This window comes from Helobdella robusta (assembly GCF_000326865.2).
Source record: "Helobdella robusta unplaced genomic scaffold HELROscaffold_15, whole genome shotgun sequence".
Classification (NCBI taxonomy): domain Eukaryota; kingdom Metazoa; phylum Annelida; class Clitellata; order Rhynchobdellida; family Glossiphoniidae; genus Helobdella; species Helobdella robusta.
Window position 1 is genome coordinate 1,218,476 of NW_008703839.1, and position 27,811 is coordinate 1,246,286.

Genomic DNA, 27,811 nt, shown 5'->3' on the forward strand with positions numbered 1-27,811 from the left:
ATAGCTACATAATATATATTTATAGACATATATATATACATAAGCGCATAATTGAAGAACATGGTATGTTAAGGGTTAGGCTAGGCATACATGACACAATTACAACATCACTAATTGTGAAGTGAGCTGGACAATTTTCTTTGTGCTATAACATGGGTTTTGGATAAATTATAAGCTGTGCACGTGCATACATGACACATAATAACAACATCAATAATTGTGAGGTGAGCTGGACAATTTTCTTTATGCTATAACACGGGTTATGCTATAACACATAAATTATAAGCTGATTTATAAAACTTATTTATATATTTTAATTAATTAACTATTTGCTTGGTGTTATTTTTTGATGTTCAACATGTAGATAACCGTAAATGTGAGTATTCTTTTAACGTATGTAAAATGGTAACTAAAATCCGGCCCCGACCGGTTTTTGAATTTTAAATCCAATCCGGCTAAGTCCGACCCCGGCCGAACTTGGAAAACTTAAATCCTGTGCATCCCTAGTGATGAGCGCTGGTAAACGTACATGATGATGATGATGATAATGATATATATATATATATATATATATATATATATATATATATATATATATATATATGTGTGTGTGTGTGTGTGTGTGTGTGTGTATATGTGTAATGATATATCACAGCATTTTCAGCTTTGATCAGTTTCTGGTGTTGATAAACTGTACCAGAAACGAATCGAAGCTGAAAATGCAATGATGTTTCCCAATAACTGTGTGTATGACAGACTCAACCATATTTATATATATATATATGGTGGTAAGAACTTTCAACTTTCAAAAGTTTAGCTGACGTGAACCTTAAGCTTTACGTTCTGATTTTAAAAGGCCTGACAGCGACTGGATTTAAATTTCAAAATCCATCAACAAAATATTTAAATAAAAAAATATCAGTCTAATGATCAGAATTTAAATATTTTTTAATCTGTGATACTTGTTAAAGGCATTGTTCATAAACGGAGTGCTTCCCCAATTTAAATTCAATTAAGTTTTCAATTCAGTAACTGCTGTTGTTATGTCATCTTTGTTCTGCTGCAATTTAATTATATGTGTCTGTTATATTTTTCACTTCACAACATAACCTGCAGAGTTTTCATATAAACTATTTTGTAATTATTAATTTTATTTCATTAAATTAATGTACCTGAATAGCCTTTCTTCAAGGATCTCTAACTTACTGCAAGCTCTTAGGGACAAAAACGTTCACAACAGAAAGGCACTGCTCGATGAATGGAAAAAAGATCCAAAATGTAAACACTTGTTTAATATTGTTTGTGTTTATTTTTGACAGTATTATTTTTTTTTTTTTTTTGACAGTATGTCCTGGTTATGACATTAAACTGACCCTCACTGCCTTGTGAGTGATGTTGGATCATCAAAGGCTAGGCCCACCGCTTATAACTGTGGTTGCGTAAGGAAGGGCGTCCTGCGTAAAAACTAGCCAAAAAATAATACTTATGATGACGGAAATAACAATGGCCCTCAGTATCCGGCAGAAGAGGGTGCGAAGAATCTCCGGAGACCCAGTCCATGGGGTTGTGGTGCAAGGCCCTGTAGATGGTCTGGCTACTGGCACCCCACTCTATAGTGTGGCGGTGCAAGGCACTATAGATGGAAGGACTACTTGTAGACCAAGGGGTTGGAGGTTTGGTACCTGGAATGTAGGCACGTTGACAGGAAGAAGTTTGGAAGTGGTGGAGGAGCTGCAGAGGAGAATGGTTGACGTGGCTGCATTACAGGAGATCAGATGGAAGGGTGAGGGTACAAGGTTTGTGGGGGCTAAAGGTGGAAGATATAAGTTGTGGTGGAAGAGGGATGATGGTACGGGAGGAGTTGGTGTGATGGTAAGAGAAGAGTTGGTGGAGAAGGTGATGGAAGTGATGCGGAGAAGCAATGGTGTAATTGTGGTGGTGATGGTGTTTGGAAAAGTAATAGTGAGGGTGATATCAAGATATGCTCCGCAACAAAGTAGGAAGGAAGAGGAGAAGCATAGGTTTTATGATGATGTTTCTGACGAGATTGGGCAAGCGGAGTTGGATGAGTTTGTGGTGTTGTTGGGTGATTTGAATGGTCATGTGGGGGCGGATGCAGACGGATATGAAGGTGTACATGGGGGATGGGGATATGGTATACGGAATGAGGAAGGACATAGAGTGTTGGATTTCGCGGATGCACATAGCATGGTGGTGGGGAATACCTGATTTACAAGGGAACCAGCGCGATTGATTACATATAGGTCAGGGGAGCATAGGTCGATGATAGACTATATATTGGTAAGGGCAAAACATAGGAAGTATGTGAAGAATGTGAAGGCGATACCTGGTATGCTGCAGCATAGTATGGTTGTGATGGATGTGACATCAAAAGAAATGGGGAGGAGGAAGAAGGATAAGTTTGTGGCAAAGAGAAAGACATGGAAGTTGCAGGATGCAGAGGTGAGGAAGGCATTTGAAGTGAAGGTGGCTGAAAATTGGGAGAGTGGTAAGGATGGAGATGTTTGGGAGAGACTGTGTGCTGGCTACGGCAGATAAAGTATGTGGATGGACGAAAGGAAAGTGTAGGCATGGTGAGACGTGGTGGTGGGATGAAGATATAAGAAGGGTTTTGGAGGTCAAGAAGGAGAGGTTTAGGGTATGGAGAAGGGACATGACGGAGGAAGCGGAGTTTGAGTATAGGAAGGCTAAGAAGGTTGCAAAACAGGCAGTGGCAACTGCAATGACGAGAGCATCAGATAGGTTAATGAAGGAAATGGAATTTGATGTGAGTTAGAGGAAAAGGTTCAAAGTAGCAAAGCAGTCAATGAGGGATAGGAAAAATGTTATAGGGAATGGATGTGTTTGGGATGGATCTGGCAAGTTGTGCATAGATGAGGAGGAAAAAGCTCAGGTGTAGAAAGCTCATATGGAAAGGTTGATGAATGAAGAGAATGAGTGGGATGGAGGTGTGGAATCCGCGGTCACACAACGGACCTATAGAGAAGGTGACGATGGAGGAAGTAGAGAAAGCAATTAGAGAAATGAAACTAGGTAAGGCGACAAGGGTTTCGGAAGTGGCGGCAGAACATATAAAAGCGAGTGGGGTGATAGGAATTGAAGTTATGATGAGAATTGCTAACAGTATGTTTGATGATGAAGGTATACCTGAGGATTGGTGACACAGTGTGTTGGTGCCGTTGTATAAGGGCAAAGGAGATGTGAGAGATTGTGGGTCATATAGGGGTGTGAAATTGCTAGAGCACGGAATGAAGGTAGTGGAGAGGGTTAGGGTTAGGGTTAGGGTGACAGTTAATGAAATGCAGTGTGGGTTTATGCCTGGTAGGGGAACGGTGGATGCGTTGTTCATGGTGAGAATGTTGCAGGAGAATTATAGAAAGAAGAAACGAAGATTGTACATGTGTTTTGTGGATCTAGAAAAGGCTTTTGATCGAGTACGGTCATTGAATGGGCGTTGAGGAAGAAAGGAGTGAATGAAAGACTTGTTAAAGCTGTGATGCAACTGTATGAAGGGGCAAAGACAAAGGTGAGGGTTAGAAGGGGGATGTCGGACGCTTTTAGTCTTAAGGTAGGAGTACATCAAGGATCAGTGTTATCACCGTTTCTGTTTGCAATTGTGATGGATTTTGTTTGTGGAAAATAATGGTTGTTATTTGAGATTTTGTATGCAGATGATTATGATTTAGTCTTGATGGCTGATAGCATGGAAGAATTGCAGTTAAAATTTGACAGATGGAAAAGTGTTATTGAAAAAAAGGGTTAAAAGTTAATATTGGTAAGACGAAGGTAATGGTGAGTGGGGAAGGTGGGGAGCGAGTGATAAGTAAAATAGGAGAGTGACAGGAGAGTGAAGGTTAACTCGGTATTGTGTATAGGATGTCAGAAATGGGTGCATAAGAGATGTAGTGGTGTGAGGGGGGCACTGAAAAAGGTGGAAGGCACGTTCAAATGTAAGAAATGTGTTCATGGTGTGATTAATAGGACGGACGCAAGGACGGGGTTGAGTGGTGGTATTGAAAGATTGGAAAGCTTTGTTTACTTAGGGGATAAGCTGAACGCGGATGGAGGATGTTTGAGCGCAGTTACGGCTAGAGTTCATGTAGGATGGATGAAATTTAGGGAACTGGGTGGGGTATTGTGTGGAATGAAATGGTCAGTGAAGATGAAAGGGAGGTTATATAAAGCATGTGTGAGAGCAACGATGGTATATGGTGGTGAAATTGGGTGTTGAGGGGAGAGGAGGAAAGTGTACTGCAGAGGGCTGAAAGAGCTATGGTGAGGATGATGTGTGGGGTTAAAGTGAAGGATAGGAGGAGTAGTACAGAGCTGATGTCAATGATGGGACTGAATGAGGACATTGTGACATTGATAAGGAGATCGAGATTGCGATGGTATGGACATGTGTTGGAAAGGGATGAAAGGGTCGGGATTAGGCGAGCGTTGGAGTTCGAGGTTGAAGGAGTGGTAGGAAGGGGTCGTCCGCGATTGGGATGGAGAGAGCAGGGTGAAAGCGGGGTTGCGTGATACTGAGGCGAGTGACAGATGTGGATGGCGTCGAGGGGTATTTCGGTTTCATCATAGGTAGCCAAACGGCAACCCCCGATCTCGGGGAAAATGTCGTCTAAACGTGTGTTGTTTGTTGTTTTTATTTTTGACAGTAGTAATATTTGATTTTAGGTTGTTCATTAAAAATACATCGATCATAAAAAATTATTTTTTTAAAGCTTAATAATAGCCAGAACCTGTCGTTTTTTGGAAATTTGTGCTTTGAATTTCTATTTCTAAATCTATTGAAATCAATAATTGATGGATTAATACGGCTTTGTATGGAATGTTGGAACGTATTTCATCGCATACCTGGACAAATACCTAATACCTAACCTCTCTTTTTGCTTGTCTTTGAACAAACGCTTTTAATCGTATTATTAGATGACAGAAAAATGTATAACTTTTTCTCTGTTGGATCCATTGAATTTTATCTTAGAATTGCTCTGTTATATTTTTCCTATTGTAAATTTTACTGGAGACAAAAGCAGTTTTCACGTCACATGAAAATTCCATGGTTTGACTCAGCGATTTGCAATTTTCCATATTATTATCTGAATTGCAAAAGTTCTTACAATTGTAACTAGGAAATGTTTTTCGGGCATATTTTGTTCGTTTTTTATTTGTTAGAATTTAATTTTAAGATTTGTAACTGATATTTAAATTTTAACTCATTAACAGTTCTGTTGAAAGAATATAGTGCTTGGTTACCTGACTCTCAACATGCTGTCGTTGCATCTATTTGGCCACCAACATCTTGAAAGAGCCTTTGTTTTTAGATTATTTAATTTTCAATTCACTAATTCTGTAAATTCTTGGCTGACATTTTTTGTTACATTACATTTCAACTAAAAATTCGAGGAAAACGTAAAATAAAAATTATATTTATAATCAAACCGGATTGGCCGATAAAAATGATTATGATTAGCAATATATATATATATATATATATATATATATATATATATATATATATATATATATATATATATATATATATGCGCGCGCGCGCGTGTGTGTGTGTGATTTGTTCAAACGCATTTTTTTTCACAGTACTTAACCAAATATTTTCAACAATATGTTATTTTTTTTATTTATTGCATTTTTCTTTTCAATTATTTTTCAGACACCTCAACAGTAAACCCGCGGTGCATGTAAATAAGTACCCGTGAAACAACGCATCACACACATTGCATGAGATAGGCGGGCATTTCTTTGCGATCAAATACGGTTACTGCAGCGCCAACCACTTCATCGTTACTCCACAGCGCCATCTAACTCGCTAATCACAATCATTATTTTTCATCTTGCTTATAGGCGGTAGACATATGGTTTTTTATTTCTAAAAAAGGTCTCGAACAACTACTGCGTATTTGCACAGCTGAAGCCCCGTACTATGGACCAAACAGTAAACAACAAATCGATGGCATTGAGTCCCCTATTAGGAGTATTAATGATAAAAAAATCATGAAAAGGATAATACGAAACAATGTAAAAACTGTCAATGAAAAAGATAAAATTAAAATACAAATCAACTATGCAAACCAAAAAACATCCATGATAATGGAAAACAATAACTGTGCTAAAATACCAGATTAATACTAAATAGAAGTCCCCTGATATTACTTACAAAATTGGTGATTGATTAAAAAAAATTCAATCTGGCGCTATCCAAAACCACCTGAAAGACAAACACAAAATAAAACCCACTAGAGACATCCTTGATAACTATATTTAAGTTCTACATTATGATAATAACAAGCAAAAACTTCGAATTGCAGAATCACTTTTGATTGAACAAAAACATCCCGTTATAAATATTCAAAAATGGGCCACTGGCGTTCTACCATCCCATAAAATTAGAAATCGACTTTACCAAGACGACACACACTTTAATTCACACAAAGAGATACAAAGAACTCGTATAAACTTCATTAACATAGGAACAAAGTAACAATAACTTATATAAGAACATATACAATACTAAAATTAAGCTTTTCTGTTCCAAACATGTACACTAATTTTGTGCGTGAGTTAAATAAACTTAATCAATTGAAATTCATCGTAATGAAGATTGAAAAATTAAATAGAAAATTAAGCAACGCTGAAAATGCTGTGACTTTCCTAAACAACTGTTTATCTGATAGTCTGAATCCTAAATATATATATATAATATATATATATATGCAATTATTGATGAAAATCACAACATGATCCTACTCTTCTCCTTCTTGTTACTTCGTTAGTCTTATCTAGGATTGATTATTGTAACTCGCTCTACTATGGTCTTCCTGACTCTATACTCTATCCTTTAAGTAAAGCTTTTAACTCTGCTGCTCGTCTAGTTGCTCGTGCCCCTTTCTTTTCTCAAATATCTCCATATCTTGTTCTCTTGCACTGGCTACCTATAAAATATAGAATAATTTTTAAAATTTGCACGTTCATGTATAAGTCTCAATCTAAATTATTTCTTAAGTATTTATCAGATATATTAATTGAACCTAAACGCCCCGGTTTACGATCGTCTTCTCGCTTTTTCTTAACTCGTATTAAACACTCTTTCGCCAAATCTGCTTTTGCTTTTTCTGGTCCTTTTCTCTGGAACTCTCTACCTACTTCTCTGACTACTTCTCCATCACTTGCGAAGTTCAGAGCGGATCTCAAGACCCATCTATTTTCAAAATTCATTGAGGAGCGCTGTTGAACATCGCGGAAATAGCGTTTTATAAGCTGATTGATTGATTGATTGATTGATTGATTGATTGATTGATTGATTGATTGGCTTCATCAATAATAATTGCTTTTCTGACAGTCTTAGTTCAATGTATATATATATATATATATATATATATATATATATATGCAACTATTGATAAAAATGTATGAATGAGACTTTTCATACATGTCTTCTGACAGTCTTAATACAATATATATATATATATATGTGTGTGTGTGTGTGTGGGATTGGATTAAGACTGTCGGAAATGCAATTATTGATGGAAATCGCAGTATGTTCGGCGTTAGTTGACTTTTTATTATATATATATATATATATATATATATATATATATATATGAGTAAATTTTTGCCGCGCGGCGGAATCTTTTCTCTGTTCGAACACCAGCAAACGCCGGCGCCAGCCTAGGCAGTCTCGCTTTTGCCCGGGACTCGCCTCCTCGGAAGTGCCATCGCGCTATGCTTGCCAGTCGGTCAATCCGGCCTTACTAACCGCTGACAAGTTTTCTTCATACACGTTTTATATGACACGTTTTATATGTTGAAACAAAAGCTAACTGAAATAAATTTATTACCAAACAAGAAAGAAAATATACTTACTCCGCAAAATGAATGTTTTCAAAATGTTCCAAACTAAATAATAAATTAAAACTGAATATTTTAAAATCAATTCAAAACAGCAGTAACAAAATTCAGAAAAATAATCCCACAGAACTATGTTCAAAGTATCACCAATTACCAGATGACCTAACATGCCAGGAACCGAACTGCCCCAAAAATTACAAAAACTAACTCGAAAACTAACTAAAACAATTGTCCAAAATACTTATATTCTAATTGACCATTCACTCTTAAATATACTCAACATACTCGCGCCATGCTATTCACATAAAACCAATTCATTCCACCAGCATGCTTGCAAAACCAGTTTATACAACGTTTTACCACCCTGGATACCAGACCATTCTATACAGCCCGTCAAACCAACCAATATACGCACATGAAACGTTCATTCATATACGCGCGCCAAAAAAACTTTACAAAATTTCGACGCTTGTTGTCAAAGATCTCCGTTGAATTTGTCTTTTTCTTTCCTTTCTTTTCGTCGGTGCAGCGATGCCTGTTGCTTAGATGAGCAACTAACTACTTGCCCACTCCGGGGTGCTGCTAGTCGAGTTCACCTGGTTCATTTGGTCTATGGAGAAAAGCGTTTCGCCTTCGCAAAACTGGCCTTCCAATATTATAACCAGCGATGATTTGCGGCAAGGCAGCGTTTATCGGCTAAATTTTTCGCCTCCCCGCTCACCGGGCTTATTCCGCCTGTGAGTTCTGTAATTGACTGGCGACTCGTCTCGTTGGGCTTCGTGGTCGCTTTGGTCTGCCCACTCCCTAGCCTGTTTTGATTGTCCCTTTTCATCGGTCAGTTCAAAGGCTACAAACTAGTTCGCCCACCGCCTGGCTTCGCGTGCCAGTTTCCTTCGTTGTACTGGGGGATATCGTCTGAGTTGTTGCTTTATCGGTCGGGCATGCTCTGTGTTGATCCTATGATAAACCCCTTTTGCAACTCCAATTTCTGTGCATGTATCACTGAATACGTCAACAAAATTATTTAATAATTCAGATAATTTGTGCCTTCCTTCTTCGGGGGCATCCATAGTCAGTTCGTCAATTATAGTTTTGATGTTAGCTAGATTCTCCTGTTGAGGTTGTTGATCTAACTTATTTTTCACTCTGGCCCCTGTAACATCGGTCAACCGCGTTCTCTGTTTAATCAGTCTGGGTTCATCATTTAAGTTTAATACCCTGACGCATTGGCCATCGTATTTAATCGGATGCAGCGTCCTAGCAACATATACACCCGATTTCATTTGCCTTGCTTCTGAACATACATAATGTCAATGTTAATTTGTATGGCTGGCATATCACCAATTTTGTCAGTACATCTAATTCCGCTCGTGTTGGAATTTGCACTTTCACACAGTAGATTCGGCGCAGTCGCCCATTTGACAATCCTTTAGTGACCAACTTCACTACTCTATTTTTGTTACCAACGGTAACCCGTGCTTCGTCAAACTTCCATGAAACTTTTTTATTTACCAGCCAATCTAAACCCATGATAATTTCTGACACGTGGTCTGATATCATGATTGAAGTAAGTTTAGAAAATCCACCCACCTTTATCCATAGTTTCATTTTCCCATTCATTAGAATCTCTGTATTGTTAGCAGCTTTCAACGTTTTTTTGGTAGGTTTAACGTTTAACCCTTGTTACATCAACTATGCAGGACGGGATGATAGATACGCTGCTACTGCTATCCAAAAAACAATCTTTTTTTTACCATTTACCGAGATCGGCAAATATAAGGTTTGGTCGTCAGTTCCATTAGATTTGTTTATGCGTTCCGATTGTTGATTTGACTTCTTTTTCTGGACATTCCCTTTTGAAATGACCTGATTTTTCGCACCTGTAACAGTTATTCCGACCCTTTTGATTGTTTGACTGAAACTTCCCTGAGGGCATTGGGAGACGAAGTTTCCTGGTTTTTCACAACCAAAACAAACCTTTTCACCCCTGACTTGAGGAACAGTTTGCCTTACCCCATAGCCTCGAAGAACGTCAAGCGATTGACGAAGCGAGTTCATTTGCCGCCCCACTGCTTTCATCCTATCTTCTGTTTTATCCTGCATGTTCCTAACCTCTGGAATAAACCTGTAGGATGAATTAACTAAATTCTTTGAAACTTCAAGGCGCTGTGCAATTCTTAACGAATCATCAATATTTGAAAGCAGCATTTCGAGTTTTAAGCAATTGTACTAGCGAGGTTTATCGGTGGTATGCTAATAATTTTCTTCTTCTCAACCCTAACAAATCTGAAATTATGGTCATTGAAACACATCAACAACTGTCGAGGTTTCAGCTCGAGGAAATGGACATAGCAGGGTCCACATTGTCTATCTCGGATGCGATCAAGTTGCTTGGAGTCACTTTTGACAGACATCTAAATTTTGATAAACACATAACAGAAATCGTCAGATCCTGCAACTATCACCTCTGATTTCAACAGCTCCTGATGTCGAACCAACCTGTGACGTTCGGTATTTACATTCGGCCGACGATGCATTGACTTCCCATGGTCGCCAGACGAAGGACTGTGTTCGACTTCTTCATCCTTTTGAACCATTCTGCACCTATTCCTGGAATTTAAAATATTATCACGTTTTCGAATAATAATAGGTCTTTGTGCTGGCGTCGGTTTATTAACCTGTGAAACTTGTTCTGGAAAAGATTCCGCTGACTTACAACTAAAAATGTTCTTCGCATGGTTAAATCCTTCACCCAAAAATTCTGGTGAAATTTACAAACAATCGTTTTTGGTGCTGACTTTTGGCCTGATACCTGGAATCTAAAATATTTTCCGTAGGACCAGCCCTGTCACTTAAAAAATTTGGGGAAGTTTCGTTATAGCTCCTGTTATTCCTGTCACCTAAAAATTGGGAGTTATGAATTTCACTTTGGTCACTGCCGCACCTGTCACTTAAAAATTTGGGAAAAACAATTTTACTTAGACCTGTGACATTATATCTCCTAAAAATTGACGAGGATTATCATTTTGACTACTGTTGTAGGGTAACATGGGGTAAGGGAAAAGTTCGATTAAATCACATTTATACTATAAAACTGAGATTTTTAAAATTCCAGAAAGATCACTCATAGTATTTTATATAAATACATAATTTTAACAAATAAAAACGACCCAATAAAAAATTTTTGCCATTAAAACTTTTTTGATAAAGGGGCTTCTTACCCCAGCATTGGGGCTAAACGCCTACTAGGAGGCGTTTTACCCCATGTCACTGTCATAGATAGTGTTTAAAAATACATTGGTAAATTTGAATATTCAATCAAATTTATTAAACAAAACTATAAAAACAATGTTAACAAATATTGAAAAAACTGTTAATGTATTTAAATTGATTATTAAATTATTCAAACGTTTATTAAAACAGAACTGATGCTTAATCTGAATCAGAATTTTCACAATCAATGCATGTAAATTGTTCATTATAGTTCTCATCAAGTCCTTGGCATTCATTGTGGTACCACTGTGAGCATGTTAGAGACTGACATTGAATTCAGTTCCGACCCGTTACATCATCACAGTATTTCAACTGACAGGTATTACATGGCTCACAGTCAATTTTTTTCTTTACCGCTACCATTTATCAGTTGTTGTTTTGACATAGTCTTTGAATTTTCCCTTTTTTCGAGTAAATTTTTGTAAAGACTAGATGTCAAAAGGGCAGCTTTTTCTGATTTTCGTTTTCTAGTTCTCACGTTGTCAATTTTAATTGGACCCATGATCTTCAACAGTGTCGTTTTAGGATTTTTTTTTGCATGATCAACTTCCTGTGCAGGTTTCACAGATTCAGGTGTTTGTTGAACTAAAGTGACTGTATTCGGTAAGGGTTCATCTGTTAGCTTTGATGCAAAAAAATCTTCAGAAAAAATTTGTTTGTTTAGAGGCCACAAACCAGTGCATACAAAACCATGTACAGCTTTTTCTGGGGTGGCTGCTTTCAAAAATGCTTTTGAAAATAGTCCAGCTATTTCATAAAAGGTTATCCGTCTTCCTTTGTTACTAAGCATCTATCCATCTGCAGTTGCAGCTTTCAATTCTTTAAAAAAGGAAACAACAAGAGGCTGCATCTTATGTGTGCAGAGGGGTGGAAATGTTATTCAATTCATTTTCACGACAAAATGTCACTGCCTCAAGTGTTTTGTGAGAGTGATGTCCATCAAGAAAAATAAGATGTTTGTCTTTTTTTGATGGCTTTACAATAAATGTAAAATGATTCAACCATCTCATAAAACATTCACTGTCCAACCGCTTGGGGTACAAACTCCAATAGCACCTGGTGGTGCCTCATTCATCAAAGAATCAACCATACGCTTCCGTGGAAAAATAAACATTGGAGGTATGTACATCCCAGCTGCATTGAAAACACACATTACTGTTGTAGTTTGACCCCGTTCCCCGCTTGTCTTACGACCAACAAGTCTAGTGCCTTTAGTCGCAACCACTTTTACTGGTTTTTGCACTCTTGAAATACTCGTTTCATCGACGTTCCAGATTGTCAAATCATTAAATGAGTATTGGTACTGAAGCTCATCATAAATTTCAAAAAAGATTTAACCTTTTCCTGATTAAAACCTACTGCTCGTGAGATATTTGTTGCCTCAGGCTGTCTTATTGACAGTTAGTTGGTTATATCTCCTTAAAAAAAACCGTGCATCCAATCTACTCCTGCCATTTTTGTCTTTTTACTAGATCGATGCTTCAGGCCCATTTTCTCAGCAAAATCATATGCCAATTTTCGCACACCCATAATGCTTAAACCAAATAAAGCCTTTTCCATATTTTGAATTAGGGACACCAATTCTTTTTCATATTGAATGGGAATATCCGATTCGAATCGTCCCAATTTTAATTTTCCCGGCTGTAATACTTTCTTATCCCGGTGTCGTCTTAGTGTTCGTTGAGGAATACTGTACTGCCGTGCAGCTGTTTTTACTGGTGTTCCATCATGAATGGCCGCTAATGCCTGACGAAGCGACTCTTCTTCGTATGATCCTCTTGCTGATTTTCTTTTGCAAGACCGTGGCATTTTGTTAAGTTAAATTAAGAAGTATGACTGTTAAAGTTAAAAAGAAAGCCAACAAACAACTGTTAAATTTCATTTTTTAATTTTAAGGATCAAAACAATATCCAATAGTTCTAGTATAAAATTATTCTTTAATTACATTATTTATAAGGGGGCGTTTTACCCATTTTATAGGGAGGCGTTTTACCCCAAAGTGTATTGTAAAAATTTAACCGATAATGTGCTACGATTGATTAAAATTTAGATTTAAAAAAAATCGTGTTAAATAGTGTAAATAATACAAAATTTTATCACTCCAACTTTTTGTGAATAACTTCAGTTTTTGAGCGGGACTCGCTTTCTCACAAATGTTTATCTCCGGGTTGAAAAACACGGGCCGGGTGGAAGTGCTTTCGCGCCCTGCTTGCCAGTCGGTCAATCCGGCCTTACTAACCACTAACAAGTCTTCTTCATACACGTTTTATATGTTGAACACGACAAACAAAAGCTAACTGAAATAAATTTATTACCAAACAAAAAGGAAATCCTTCTAACTCTGCAAAATAAATGTTTTCAAAATGTGCCAAACTAAATAATAAACTAAATTAAAACTGAATTTTTTAAAATCAATTCAAAACAGCAACAAAACCTCAGTAACGAAATTCAGAAAAATAAACCCGCAGAACAATGTTCAAGAAATCAACAAAGTAGAGTAGAGACAGTATATATTTATTTGAACATGGGCACATACACGACGCATTAATTCAAACACCGAAAATGGCATAGGAATACCGAAAAAAGCTTTTTTGTTCTATCATGTTTAAAATAAACAAAAATTTTGGTTTTGAACTCAAAAAACTTGAAAATGATTTACGATCAGCCGTTAGAAAAATCGATAAGTTAAATAACGCCGAACATGCTGTGATTTTCATCAATATATCGCATATATATATATATATATATATATATACATTATATATATATATATATATATGCTGGTAATTACCATAATTAATGTAGAAATTTATGTAAACAAGCAAATTTATGGCGTTTTTTACATTTCTCAATATTTCCAAAATTTTTGTCGTCATCATTTATTTTATTGAAAGAATAATATACTAATATACTACAATTCTCCTATTCATTCTCGAGTGCATATTTTTTTTCAATCATTTATTTGGTAAAAAAAAATTCATTAACTTGTGCAGACCACCTTAATTAAAATGTAATTGAGTGAATGTCATAGCAAAAAATAAAAAATTTCAAATAATTAATTCAATTTGGAAAATAAAAATTTTACAACGTTTCTGCAATTGTCTAAAACATTTATATAATAGTAACAAAAATCAAAGTAATATCACGAGTATGAAATAATAACAACTAATTAAGTTTTTCAAAACACTTTCGAGAATTTTTTTCTTGGCTGTCTTTTTAAAGGAGGCAATGGAAGAGAACTGTGAATTATGGAAACCAAATTTATTCCACATTTTAACTCCTCGTATGTACCAGGATTTATCATTTAATCCTGTCCTACTTTTGGGTACTTTCAGCATGTTGTTCTGTCTGGTCTTGATGTAATTTTTTCAAATAAAAAAAAAGTTTTGTGGCTGTCAACATGTTGGATTTTATAAATATAAATTAAAATTATATACTTAATTATCTGTTCGATGTTAAGAAATCCACGATCAGTGAAAATGGAGGCAGTATGGTCGTAAAATTTAGGTGAGAAGCAAATTCTCAGTAAGCGTTTTTGTGTTATTTGTAATTTATTATTTAAATATTTACAGCTGTAGCCCCAGAACAGATTACCACATATGAGGTACGGATAAAAAAATGAATAATAAAGAATAATCATTGAAGTTTGGTCAAGTTTACTACGTGCTCTATAAATCACGCCAATGACTCTGTGTAACTTACTGATCACTACATTGACGTGTTCATCCCATTTCAAATCACTTTAGATGATAATTCCAAGGAATCTGACAGACGACACTCTTGGAAGAACGTTTTTGCCAAGATATATTTTTAAATTGTTAAAAATAACGTCATTTGTTTTGATCTTAGGACCAAACACTATGAAGCAAGATTTTGTTATATTCAATGTTAATTTATTGAATTCAAACCATTCCATAAATTTATTTAGTTCATGATTCATATTTGAAAATAGGTCAATTGGATTATCTCCAGATAAAAATATGTTAGTGTCATCTGCGTATAATATGGTTTTGCATATGTTGGATACTAAAAATATATCATTGACAAATATTATAAATAGAAGCGGTCTTAGAATCGAGCCTTGTCGAACTCCAGTTTGAATAATACCAGGATGGGAGTTGAAATCATCTATAGAGGTATATTGCGTTCTTGACATTAAATAAGATTCAAACCAGTTGAAGATAGGACCTCGAATGCCATAGATCTTTAATTTTGACAACATTAGTGGATGATCAGTGACATCAAATGCTTTTTTGAGGTCTATGAAAATACCTAAGGTAAAATTTTTAAGTTCGAAATTATTTAAAAGCGAAGTGGGTAGTTCTGCAATTGCAACTTCAGTTGATGATTTAGGAATGAAACCGTATTGATGTTTATGAATTATATTGAATTTTATCGAAAAACTCCATAACCTGTTAAACATTAGTTTTTCAAAAATTTTAGAAAATATAGGAAATATAGATATTGGTCGATAATTTTCAAATAGTTTCGGATCACCACTTTTGAAAATTGGCAGAACCTTAGCAATCTTCATGCTACTGGAAAATTTTCCCACTTTGATTGATTTATTAAATAATATAGATTATAGTCCGTTTTATTAAGTTAGATGACAAGAAGTTGCAATCGAGAGTGTTGCTGGTTTGAAGCTTTTTAACAATTAATATTATTTCATCAGGTGTTGCGTCTTCAATGTACATAGAGGAAGAACATGATTCAATTTTTTCAAAAATGGCTTCGTTTGCAAAGTTTTTTCTGTTTTCATTCAAGTTTTTACTTTGTTCAATAAAAAATCTATTGATGCCATTAACAATATCCAATTTACCATTCTTGTCTGAAACTGATTGAAATAAATTATATTCATTTTTACTTGTTTCTATAATCTCATTGATGATCTTCCATTTGGTTCTAGCAGAATTGCAGTGTTCAAATTTTTTAGCGTAAAAATTTTTTATTGTAGACTTTTTTAATTTAATAAAATTATTTTTTGATTTAGTATATATTATTTTGTTATCTGTTGTTGGGTTTTTAAGGTAATTGATGTATAATTTGTTTTTATTCTTATGAAGTTTATAGAGATTAATATCCATCCAGGGCTTTCTGAAACGGTTTTTCTTGTTTTGAAGAGGGCATGTAAGGTTTATGATGTCCATATACCTCATTAAGAAGATGTGGTATTCTGTATCTAAATCAAAGTCATTTTGAGTTTCTGGCCATTCAAACTTGCCAGTTTATCATTTGCTTGAGATATGTTATCTGTGTTGATTATTCTAGTTTTTATGCTGTTGCGTTTGGAAGTAGTAGGTAAGTTATCTGGAAGGCACAGAAAAATTGGAAGGTAATCAGAGATATCTTCCAGTAGTATACCTTTAGTGAAAACACTACTTTTATGATTGGTGAAGATGTTGTCTATAATAGATGAAATTGAATCAGTAATTCTTGTAGGTTGATTTATAATAGGATGTAAATCAAATCCTGCAAAAAGATCTAAAAACGTTCGTATGTTGCTGTTGGTGTTATCCAAGTTTATGTTGAAATTGCCAACAATGAAAACATCAAAATTTGAAACCATAGGGAAAAAATTGTTTAGAAGTTCATTAATTTCATTAAAAAAAATCTTCCAGTTTACCTCCTGGTGATCGATAAACACATATATAGTAGCATGCTTTGGTGTTGCAGATTATTTTGACTCCACTCCATTCAAAGACATTAAAATCTTGGCTGACATTATCTAAAACTTCGTAGATTAAATTATTTTTAATTAGAAAGCCTGTTCCGCCACCTTTCTTGTAGGATCTGTTGTTGAAAACAAAATTGTCATCAGGAAAAGTAACTTTCAAAGAGTTATAATTTCGTTATCACTTAACCAAGTTTCGCTTAGGCATACTATATGATTAATTAATTGGAAGTCATTTACAAGCTGAAATATTTCAAAAGTGTGTGCAATCAAGCTTCTACAATTAATATGAAGGAGGAGAAAATTGTATGAGCCATTACGTTTACATTGCAACAAGGATTTAAGCTGATCGACAGTGAAATATTCGGAGGTTAGACTGAATAAATTACAATCATTATTTAAATCAACGTCATAGTTCGAAATCAAGTTTAATGAGCAGTTGTTTCTGTCAAATAAAATATTATGAGAAAATAGCGTATTACTTTCTTCAAATATCTCATCATTATTTTGTTTATTTTCAGGGAAATCAGTTAGTCAAATATCTGATTTGCTGACGCCTCTGTTTTCTTCGGTGTTGTTAACATCTTTCACTGCAGATGCATTTGTTTTGGCACTGAGCAGTGTATTCGAAGAGTTGGTGTTATCTTTATTAAAGATCCATTCACGAACGACAACTGAGGCAGGCCAGTTTGATGCAGTCATCACCTTGCCATACTCCTCGGCCGGGACACACAATCTGAATGAGGAGTATTTTATTTCATCATCATTTTCCACAAGTTTAGAGGCCGGATAACAGAAAATCAAATTGATTCCCCTATTCTCACAGTGTTTTTCGATTATGGAACTTTCAGGTAGTTTGACATTCGCAATTTAGAAAACTTTTTTTTTAATAATTGATTTAGATGCCGTGAAGAGGGGGCTAGTTGTGAGTGATCCCAAAATCTTTGAGGGTTTGTGAGATTTATTTTTATTGATATTTTTTTCAACTTGGCGGTAAAGATATTGATTTGACTTTTTTCTTACTGCGCTGAACGAGTTTCATACGATCGTCAGATTGTAATTCACAATCAGGTTTTTTTTGTTTTTGACACTAAAATATTTGACCATGAAGTATCGATTGTTTCATTTTTAATACGATTAACATTTGTATCGTCGACATTACACGTAGCAAGATTTGTGCGAGAGTTTGTATCATGCGCGATACTTGAAACGAGATTTGTACAAGTAGGCGCACCTGTTAATTTGTTTACACAGCGATTTATTTGTGTCCAGTATTTCATTCAGCACGGCGGCCATTTTGTCATTTTTCTCATATATTGCCTCCAACATATTATTCGACATCAAATCAGGTATTTTCTTTATATTTAAAATCACAAATGTTGGCAAATGTTGACAAAGATCATTTGTTGACATATATTTTATCAAATCAACAATATCAAGCATTATATCAAACTTGGTATTGCCACGCTGTTTGGTTGATAATATATATATATATATATATATATATATATTATTATCAAAAGATTTATCTAGCGCTAGTTAGTTAAAATTCAAAAGCGCCATCAAAATATAAAATAACATAAAATTAAACATAAGATTAAACATGTCCTCACTAAAATAAAGTTAAACGTAGAAACAATTGTCTGGCTGCAAAAAACTGTAACAATTCAACACAATTGCAAAATAAAAACACTATAGAACAATTCAAAAATAAAGATATCACTGTAACAAAAACAAAAATGTTTTGAGTTTCTTTCTGAAGCATGTCATGGTCAACCCAATGTCCCTGAGCGAAGCCGGCAGACCATTCTGTTGATTAGCAGACAACACATTAGTAACAACACCAACATCTTCATTTCTACTCCTGCAAAGAATTCTATCAATCACCCCTCCATAGATTTTTTGGATTACCCTTGTTTTTATCAACAATTCCGATCCAGTACAATTGGCGTTTACTAGCAAAAAGATTATATTGCTCTTTTAGGGCAGATTTCCATTCCTCACGATGAGTGGTTTTCAAACTTTTCCTAAACACTCTTTCTTTTCTTTTACAAACATGCTTCATTCGAATACATTCATCATCAAACGATGGTGCTACCTGATCCCGTCTAGCCAAAACAGTGCGGAATGGAGCAATTAAATCAGCAATTTTTATTGACTCATCAACGAAAAGTTGGAATCCTGTATTGTCGCTCGTACACGGCCTTGAAATTGGAGATTTAAGTAACACATCAATGAACTCATCATCTTTCATTGGACTCCATGATCTGAACGTCCTCCACTTACGGCGAGTGCAAGTACGGGTACTTGACAGACTTACCTGAACCAGACCATGATCTGAATTTACCCCACTTGGAAAGACCACACAGTCCAGTACCTGCCAATTTGCCGAGGTGACCACTAAGTCCATCGTACCTGCCAGAGAATGAGTAGGCTCACTAACATGATTCATTAAATGATAATTTTCAAAAATTTCCCTTAGGGCTACAGCGTAAAGATCATTATCCCTTTCTATATGAATGTTAAAGTCACCGTCACCGGCCAATGCAATTCTAGAACTGAATACAGTTACATTGTCCAAGATGAGAATTAATTCACTAAAAAATAGCGCCGACAATATGTGCGTGTGTGTGTTGTGTGTGTGTGTGTCTATTGGAAAGACCATATTTTGCACAGTATTGCATGAATTTTACCGAAATGTTGGCATTAATCAATTTAGAATTTGTCTTTTCAATTTTACATGCTAGAATTTTTTGGAAATTCTTCAGTTTATTGAAAATAGAATTATTATCAAAGTTCATAAAACTGTTGTTCATTCATCATGAAGATAGGCCTCGATTTCGATTTTTCACAAATCTTCAATGCAGGTTTGGCTTATATAGTTTCTATAAACAAAGCCAAATTATTTTTTTAGCAAAGTGAGTTAATTAGTTGGTGTCGTATTCTTCATCTTTGTTGTCATTTCTTTGTTCCTCATTGCTATAGAAGTTAGTATTAAAGCGTACCTTACAGCAAGGTAGCAATATATTCAAAAACAACGACAGCGACATAATCCTATATTACAGAAATCATATTTCAGGAAAATTGAAAAGACAAACTTTAAAATTTGATATTAAAACTGATCTCACAAAACTGTAAACACCAGGCTAAGGTTCCTGGTACTGCCAGCCCGGGTTCGTCGAATGCCTATCGCATGCAATGTGTGAGATGCGTCAGTTCGCGTGTACTTTACACTATGTTTGTACTTGGTGCATCTGATATGTACTACAAAGCATTGCAAAAAACGAACCTATCTAGAGAGTTGTTGGTAAAAAGCGCTATATAACTTCATCGATCTGTGCGTACGCTTTATGCAATTAACGTACGATAAGGTGTTAAAATATTTTAATTTTTTGTAGATAAGAAACGAAAATAATCCGTAGAATGTATGACGAAAACAGTGTCGGAATAATTAGGACATTTCAAAATGTTCAAACACTTTTGTTAAATCGTACTGCAGAGATGCGTGAATCAAAGTGAACTATGTCTGAATTTCCATAGACTTGCATAAAACTTTGTATTTGTACACCGTGCATACTGAGCACAAACTTATGGCCTACGTGACATAAGCAAATAAAAAAACGAATCGAAACCAATGTGTAGCTCGATATTTCTGGCGTTAGATAATAAAATTTGTTTTGTAAACTTACTAAATGGCGTAACAGCATATTGCTTTTATCATTTACATCATATAAATATTTTTTTGGAATTTAAAAAAATTATAAACAACCATAAAAAATACAAAACCAACGTGTACTTTATTTAGTTTTTTACTTTTGCGCGTTTTCGAAGCTACGATTGGCTTGTTAAAATTTAACTCCGCCCCGTCTGCTAAACAGCACGCTAGCATTATCAACGTTCAAGGTTGGATTATTATAATGAATTTACCGCCTTGGCTGAAGCAAGCGCATTTCTGATCTTATTTGGAGACAAAAATATTTTCAGTCGCTCTAGCACCACGGTTTTTTTAAACGAAAAAAGTATTAAACCACATAAAAATTATTATTCAATATATACGTCGTTCGTAAACACACACACTCACAAACACACAAGTGTATGTATATATATATATATATATAATTATACAAGAAAATTTATTACAATTATGTATATATATATATATATATATATATATGTGTGTGTGTGTGTGTGAATTTGTTTGTGTGTTTTATGAGTGGGTTTTATGGTGGGTGTGTGTGGGTGTGTGTTAGTTAGTTAAATTTATATTTGCAAAACTTGAAGCTTCAAAACTTTATCCTCCTACATCTGCTCACGATGAATTCTTATTTTTATTCTTAATTCTTGGTTAAATTCATTTTATCAACAAACATTGAAATTTTTGCCGCAGTTCGGCATCGATAAACAATTTAAAATAAACAAATTTTTTGTTACAGCTGTGTGGTTTTCCTCAGTCATTTTGTTTTGTGTTACGTTTTTCAACTGGGAAGTAATGATAAGTTAATTGGAAAAAATTAATCACTTGCTATGAAAACAAAATGAAATGTTTTGCACTGCTAACTGAAGAGTCAATCCCTTTGAAAAATCCGTCCTTTCGCAATATTTGTTTATTGTTTGAAAACATATTTTACTAGTTCATTGTGAAGTTTCTTCTTGCATCGTTATTCTGTTTAATGTAAAAAGGTTGCTTAAAATGGTGTTTTTGTTAAACTTTTCAAGCTAAGTACAGGACATTTACTGCTGAAAAAACGTAATGTTGTAGTGTTTTTGTTATTTATTCATGAATGGTCGTTTAATTTGTAATGAATTATTATTTCATATCATTGATTTCAGGTTAATTTTTTAAAGAGCAATCTTTCTGGTTAATTTTTTAAGAGCAAATTAAAATAATAAAAAGAAACAACTGTTGAATATTAGTTTTTTTGATGCATTTAAATAAGGTATTTTGCTACAACCAGTATTTGAGCCAAAAATTGGTTTAACATCGAGTGTACCCGCGAAAGATAAACGTAAAAACGAATAAGCAAACGATTAAAACCTAGCCTGTAGCAAAATAAAACAGACGCGTCTAAATGAAATATTGCGTAATACGCTAAGAAAGAATCATAGCACATAAATTGTATATTTATTCAAGTATCGTTTAAAACATGTTCCAATATTATATTCAGCTTTCAGGTAGGAGGAGTTTACAGCACAATGTATCTGCATATTTATACTTATATGCTTTTTATACTTGGAACTTATTAGAGGATAAGATGTTTGGTGGCTGGTGATTGACAAGATTTTTGTAAAACTTTCAATATTATGAACACGGAAAAAAATTAACACGATTAAAGATTGTTTTTAGATTTATCATTACTTATGGAAAAAGTGTTTTTTATTTCACCCAAACCAATGAACATTCTTCATTGAATCTTGCACGCACTTTCACTTTTTATATTATAATATTAGTCAGTGGGTTTACGGTGGGTTTTAATATGTATTGATGTATGGCACGTACGCAAGCCAGTTTGTGCGCTTCGGTGCAAAATTGTTATGAAGCCAAAAAACATATTTATATGCGTATACATTATACGTGTATATATATATATATATATATATGTATATATAAATATATACAACATTACTCAGACACTTATACGAAAGATCAAGCTTGGGTTGGCGTGTGCAACTTTGTTTGCTATGCTGTTAGCAATTTAATGGTATTGCAAGAAACAGGCGTATTACTATAAAAAAATAAATGCGGAATAATAAAAAATTGAACATAAAAAATTTTAAATGTTAACATTTGTTATTGTTCAATTTAAACACATTTAACGGAATTTTAATTTGCATTAATGATCAATTTAAGTTGTATGATTTTAAAAAGTAACCACCAGCGTTAGCATAGTAAAAATAGTGACAGTTTTTCAACTTTTTTTTTATTTATATTCCGATGCAAGTTTTAACAAGAAACATTATTTTATCAACATCTCGTTCACAACTTGGCAGTAGTGTTTGCATTAAGATTAACTCATCTTATTGAAACGGCATGTGGGTTAGTACAAAAAATTTTTTAATGTATTTTCTTTTAAAGTTTTAATAGTCTTTATTTTAATTTTATTCATTTTAAAATAATTTTATAATATAACATCATCTTAATACTAAGCTTAACAGTAGAACTATTAATATATTATTTAGTTAGATAATAAATTACGATAAATAAAGTAAATTATATTTGTGTTATGTTAATTTAAGTCTTAACAATATGATATGCAGACATGCTACACATGAAATAAACTTGTAAAATTTCTTGTTAATAACAAAGTTTTGAGCTAATAATGTGCAGCTCCTTACAAGTAAAAAAGTTACAGCAACTTTGGTCTCCTAATGGCACCAAAAAACATCATTGTTCATATTTTGTATGCACATTTGTTTTGGTTTAATCGGTTTAATTTATAAAGTACAACGAATTTATTTAAAAAATTTTATATTTCACGTTGTTAGATATATCTAGCATTCTAGTGTAAACTGTAAATAATGTCTTAAAGTTTAGAAATTTTTTATTGGAAATCCTAAACGCGTTCCTTATAAAATAAAATATACAAAAAATAGAAATACTTGTGGTTAACTTTTTTATTGAACGCCCATGCGCAAACACATGCACAAATATATATATATATATATATATATACACAAACATCTATATATATATATAATACACACACACACATATATATATATATACGCACACACACATACAAAGTTTGTTTTGTTTTGTAAAATGATTTTTTTTTTATGACTTTGAGTTACTAATCATGCTGCTAAATTAATAAATCAAGCTGTTTAATGAATTAATGAAATTGGAAAATAGTCATCAATTGAATTTTTCATTAGAAGTGAAAGTGGAAGTTAGACTTAAATTAGGTTTTTTGAACAAAAAAGTTTTTTTTATTTACACTTGATTGTTTTGTTCGAAATGCACATTTAAAAGCAAAGATTGCCAATTCAAGACATCTCACTAAGCAGTTTCACCATTCTAATTACTTGCTCTAGCTCATACTGATATCTGTATTTTTTGTCTAACACATGCATTTCGTTAGAGTTAGCTGGAAATTATTATAAAACTTCATGTGCATACGTTTCAAAGAAAAATATTCTTGACACGAAAGGTAAAAATTCTGTATTAACGCACAAAAAACTACAGTGGAAAGTGAATTATTTGCTGAACCAAATTGTTTAAGACTAAATTATTAAATCACTTGATTTTAACAACTTTATGATATGGTGACACGATAAGAATTCTCTTGGCTTCAATTAGAATTCGATTCCAAGATTAAAAATCCATCTTAGTAAAGAAAAACGAAATTTACAAAAACGACTTCCACAGTTTTTTTGTGTTTTATTTTATTTTCTTAGTTATGCTACTGACGTTCCAATTTACAGAAAATCCCCTATCACGAATGAGTTCAGGACAGGAAACAACCGGTAGTGGATCTGTCTTTGTCTTTGAATGCAGTGTCATTCTATTTTTACAACAGTAATAAAAAGTGCACCATCAATGTCAATTATTTTTGTTAATCTAATTTAATTGTTAAATTTGTTTAGTCATTCAGATGTTTCCAAATGATTTTTCACAACTTCAATGTATATTATTAATTATTATTCTTATGTAACTCAAAGTTTGCTATGACATTCTAATACTGGGTTTTTTTATTCTACACCTCACTCAAATACTGTGAAAACATGAAGGACAATAGATTTTCATCGATACCAGTTGGCATCATTTTATTTTGATTGCAAATTTTAGAGCAGAAGCCTCAAATTTTTTTCGAGTTTTAATACCCCCTGCCTCAATTAATGTCTAATGCATGATGATCGCACCACTCATGCTTATGATGCTAATAAGAGACACTCTCTTACAGTAAAATGTTATTTTAGGTATTTGCAAACTAACCGCACAAAACCAATTTCTCTTCTTTAGAGACGTTTTAAAAAGGCATCAAAAGCATAAATCTTCATAATTTTAAACCCTACTAACCCTAAAAATCCATTGTGAAATGCCACTAAAAATCAATTCTATAAATGATGTGTTTGTATGTATGTATGTATGCATGTATGTGTGTGAGAGAGATGGAAAGAGAGAGAGAGAGAGAGAGAGAGAGAGAGAGAGAGAGAGAGAGAGAGAGAGAAGAGAGAGAAAGTGAGAGTGTATAACTTACAACATCTGTGTGTCAAAGAATGAATTGTTTTACTGGCAAGTGAAGTGAAGAGGAATCCTTTTTTGCCGCTTTACTGTTAACAAGTTCAGTATAAAACTGTTTTAGGAACAACTCCAAAGTTGATCTTTAATGGAGCTAATGGAGTGTTATTTAGTCTCATATGGACAAATTTATAGTTATTGCAGTCACGTAATCTACTCTAAATGAAGTGCTAAAAAATTTACAGCTGCATATTATGAGAAACAAGTATCGTGCTTTCCATGGTCTTAGGCAACCCCTGGCAAATCATCATTCAACCAATATAATTGAAATTCTAAAAGTATAAGTTTTTTTATTCAACAAATTTCTAGAAGTTTTAACAATGAAATTCAAAATTGATTGTCACTTCGTTAAATGTAAAACCAACATTTCAAAGTTTTCACACGACATATTTGTTTTGAGAAATAATTTTGCCTCCCAATGAAAACATATTCTCAACTAGCAGGATGTCCAGTATTGAATGTTTCGCATTATACGTGGATAATTGTTGAAAGAGGATGAATATAATATAATGATTTATCTAATAAATTTTTAAATTCAAGCGTTATTTGTTATTGCAAGATAACAATTTTGTATCTTTCCTCGTTGAATATTTTTTGATGTATCAAATTTTTCTCTTTTTCAGCCCGTATAATATCTTGGAAACAATTTTCATCTTCATCACAGTAAAATAAATATGAAAATCCGCTACAAAATATTTACAGAAGCAAACCGTTTAAAGCTTTCGTAGATTCAAAAATAATACAATAATATTGATGACAATACAAAAATATTGAAACGCTAACTGTTTTTACTAGCTTAAAAAGTATCGATATCAGATACAGTCGACTCTTAAATGTATCGGCGATAAACGTGGTGTAAGTGATATAATAATGCATCGGAGATAGTGATACCGATTTCTGAAAAATACTTCAGCGGTGTTATTGACGCGATACCGATGCTACGATGTTGGAAATGGAAACCGTTGTGCACATGCGTGAAGACTGAACGTTATTTGATCAAATTATAATTATCTACTTTCACTTAATAAAATTTCTTTAAGAGGAAAAATGTTTCAGTGGTTAAACGATGATACAATAGTATAACATTATCTATGTACGTATATATACAAACAAAATCTATACGTATACATCCAAACATACTTACATATATATATATATATATATATATATATATATTTGTGTGTGTACGTGTATTTGTGTGTATGTATATTTATTTATTGATTTTTATTTATTTCTTTTTTTGCAGAGCTATATGGATTTTTTTAAACAAAAGCGTTAAAAATGTTTTTGAAAAGCCGGCATAAAAACGTATAAAATATAATGTGCATGTGTCTTGTCTACAATATACATATGTTGCAATGACTCAGATGTTATGTTACACGTATCTTTATTTATGCACGCATAGTATGGCGTACATTATGTACGACAGCCTCATCCTTGAATGGTCAGTCTAAACATAGATCTAGACAGTTGTGATTCTTGGAAACATCAACATAAACACAGCTTCTCTTCTTCATCTTCATCATTCAAAGCTGCAACGGTGCTGGTATGATCAACTGAATTATCAACTGCTGCAGCTGTAATGCAATGATCAACTGCTGTACCTTTCTTGCTGTACTTCCGTGAAAATTTTTTATATGTTTTTGTTTTGTGCAGTTTTTTCGTTTTTTGTTATATGTCGAGAAAAAATATTAATGGTTGAAGTCATCTTTTAAACAAATGTTTTTGTCCAGGGTAATTTTTCACCGTTTTCGAATTCTCATGTACTTTTTTTTATGTGCAAGGTTATATCGCGCTGTAATGACGAGGGAGAGATAGTGCACGTATGATTGTTTATTGGGACATCCTTCAAATATCTATAGTTAGATATATCTAAATTTGGGTTTCTATATATTTTAAATTTTCAAAATAGTTCATTGTTATACTTTTTATTTTTACTGTTTTAGCCTTTAAACTTCAGATTAAGGAACTATTTTTCTATTTTACAATTAATCTTTATTTATTTTTAATTGTACGATATCTTTTAATCTAGTTTGAATAACTGTTTGAATAAAATTGTTAGATAAGTTGTGTTTAATGATGATAACATTTCTTAACAAAATGAAATAAAAATATTCAACTTTTGAATTTTATATTTGTGCTTTATTTTATTTTCCGTATAAAAACTTTCTGTTTTACTTTTGCGACTTTGAATTTGTTAGTACAATGACAATATAATTGATAAGTAAACGAAACAGGTAAAAATGATTTTGCCAACATCACCTATATTTGATTTAAATAAATTTGTGTTGCTCTTAATAGTCATGGTAGACCACTATATATAAATTTGAATTTTTTAATTTTTATAATGCAGCTCTGTCAAACGCAGAATTTACATGTTATTTTATATTTGTAATCAAACTTTCGTGCCACAAAGCTGTATACTATCCACATAACATGATGCACATGCACATTACGCATGCACGCGCAAGTACCGCATCATACGCGTGGGGTGGTTTTTGAGTTTCGGACAGACAGTATTCGAACTATGCCATAACGTAATAGCGGCGTGAAACATGGCATTTCTACTGATCTAACTTTGCCGTAGGTGAATATAATACCACTAATAAGCAGCAGTTGGAAATTAGAAACAGTCTTGGTCGTGTTTTCAAGTAGATCAAAATTTTAAAACACAACAATTTTATTGTAAATTTAATCTACGTAAAATGGCAATTAATGAAAACCAATTATGTGTCATT

At 33.7% G+C, this 27,811-nt stretch overlaps 4 protein-coding genes across 4 annotated transcripts in view; 1 reads left to right on the plus strand and 3 right to left on the minus strand.

Annotated features, from left to right (window-relative positions):
- The window catches only part of HELRODRAFT_74874 (hypothetical protein), a gene marked incomplete at both ends in the record, with an annotated part of 32,729 nt that extends 27,402 nt beyond the window's left edge, over positions 1-5,327 (plus strand). The window contains 2 exons of the mRNA XM_009015089.1: positions 1,181-1,278; positions 5,248-5,327. Of these exons, the coding sequence (XP_009013337.1) occupies positions 1,181-1,278; positions 5,248-5,327 (178 nt within the window). The remainder of the gene's footprint in view (positions 1-1,180; positions 1,279-5,247) is intronic.
- Positions 5,328-8,030: 2,703 nt separating this feature from the next.
- On the minus strand, positions 8,031-11,164 carry HELRODRAFT_169246 (hypothetical protein; the record flags this gene model as incomplete). Its single annotated transcript, XM_009015090.1, has 8 exons — positions 8,031-8,069; positions 8,609-8,696; positions 8,755-9,040; positions 9,192-9,477; positions 9,865-10,012; positions 10,407-10,497; positions 10,686-10,831; positions 11,109-11,164. 8 exons carry the CDS (start codon positions 11,162-11,164, stop codon positions 8,031-8,033), a joined length of 1,140 nt encoding a protein of 379 aa, XP_009013338.1.
- Positions 11,165-11,497: 333 nt separating this feature from the next.
- Positions 11,498-12,969, minus strand: HELRODRAFT_169247 (hypothetical protein; the record flags this gene model as incomplete). The annotated part of the gene is made up of 2 exons (XM_009015091.1): positions 11,498-11,799; positions 12,591-12,969. 2 exons carry the CDS (start codon positions 12,967-12,969, stop codon positions 11,498-11,500), a joined length of 681 nt encoding a protein of 226 aa, XP_009013339.1.
- Positions 12,970-17,368: 4,399 nt separating this feature from the next.
- Positions 17,369-20,784, minus strand: HELRODRAFT_169248 (hypothetical protein; the record flags this gene model as incomplete). The annotated part of the gene is made up of 4 exons (XM_009015092.1): positions 17,369-17,570; positions 18,039-18,301; positions 19,155-19,431; positions 20,762-20,784. The coding sequence occupies 4 exons, from the start codon at positions 20,782-20,784 to the stop codon at positions 17,369-17,371; spliced, it is 765 nt and encodes a 254-aa protein (XP_009013340.1).
- Positions 20,785-27,811: the final 7,027 nt, after the last annotated feature.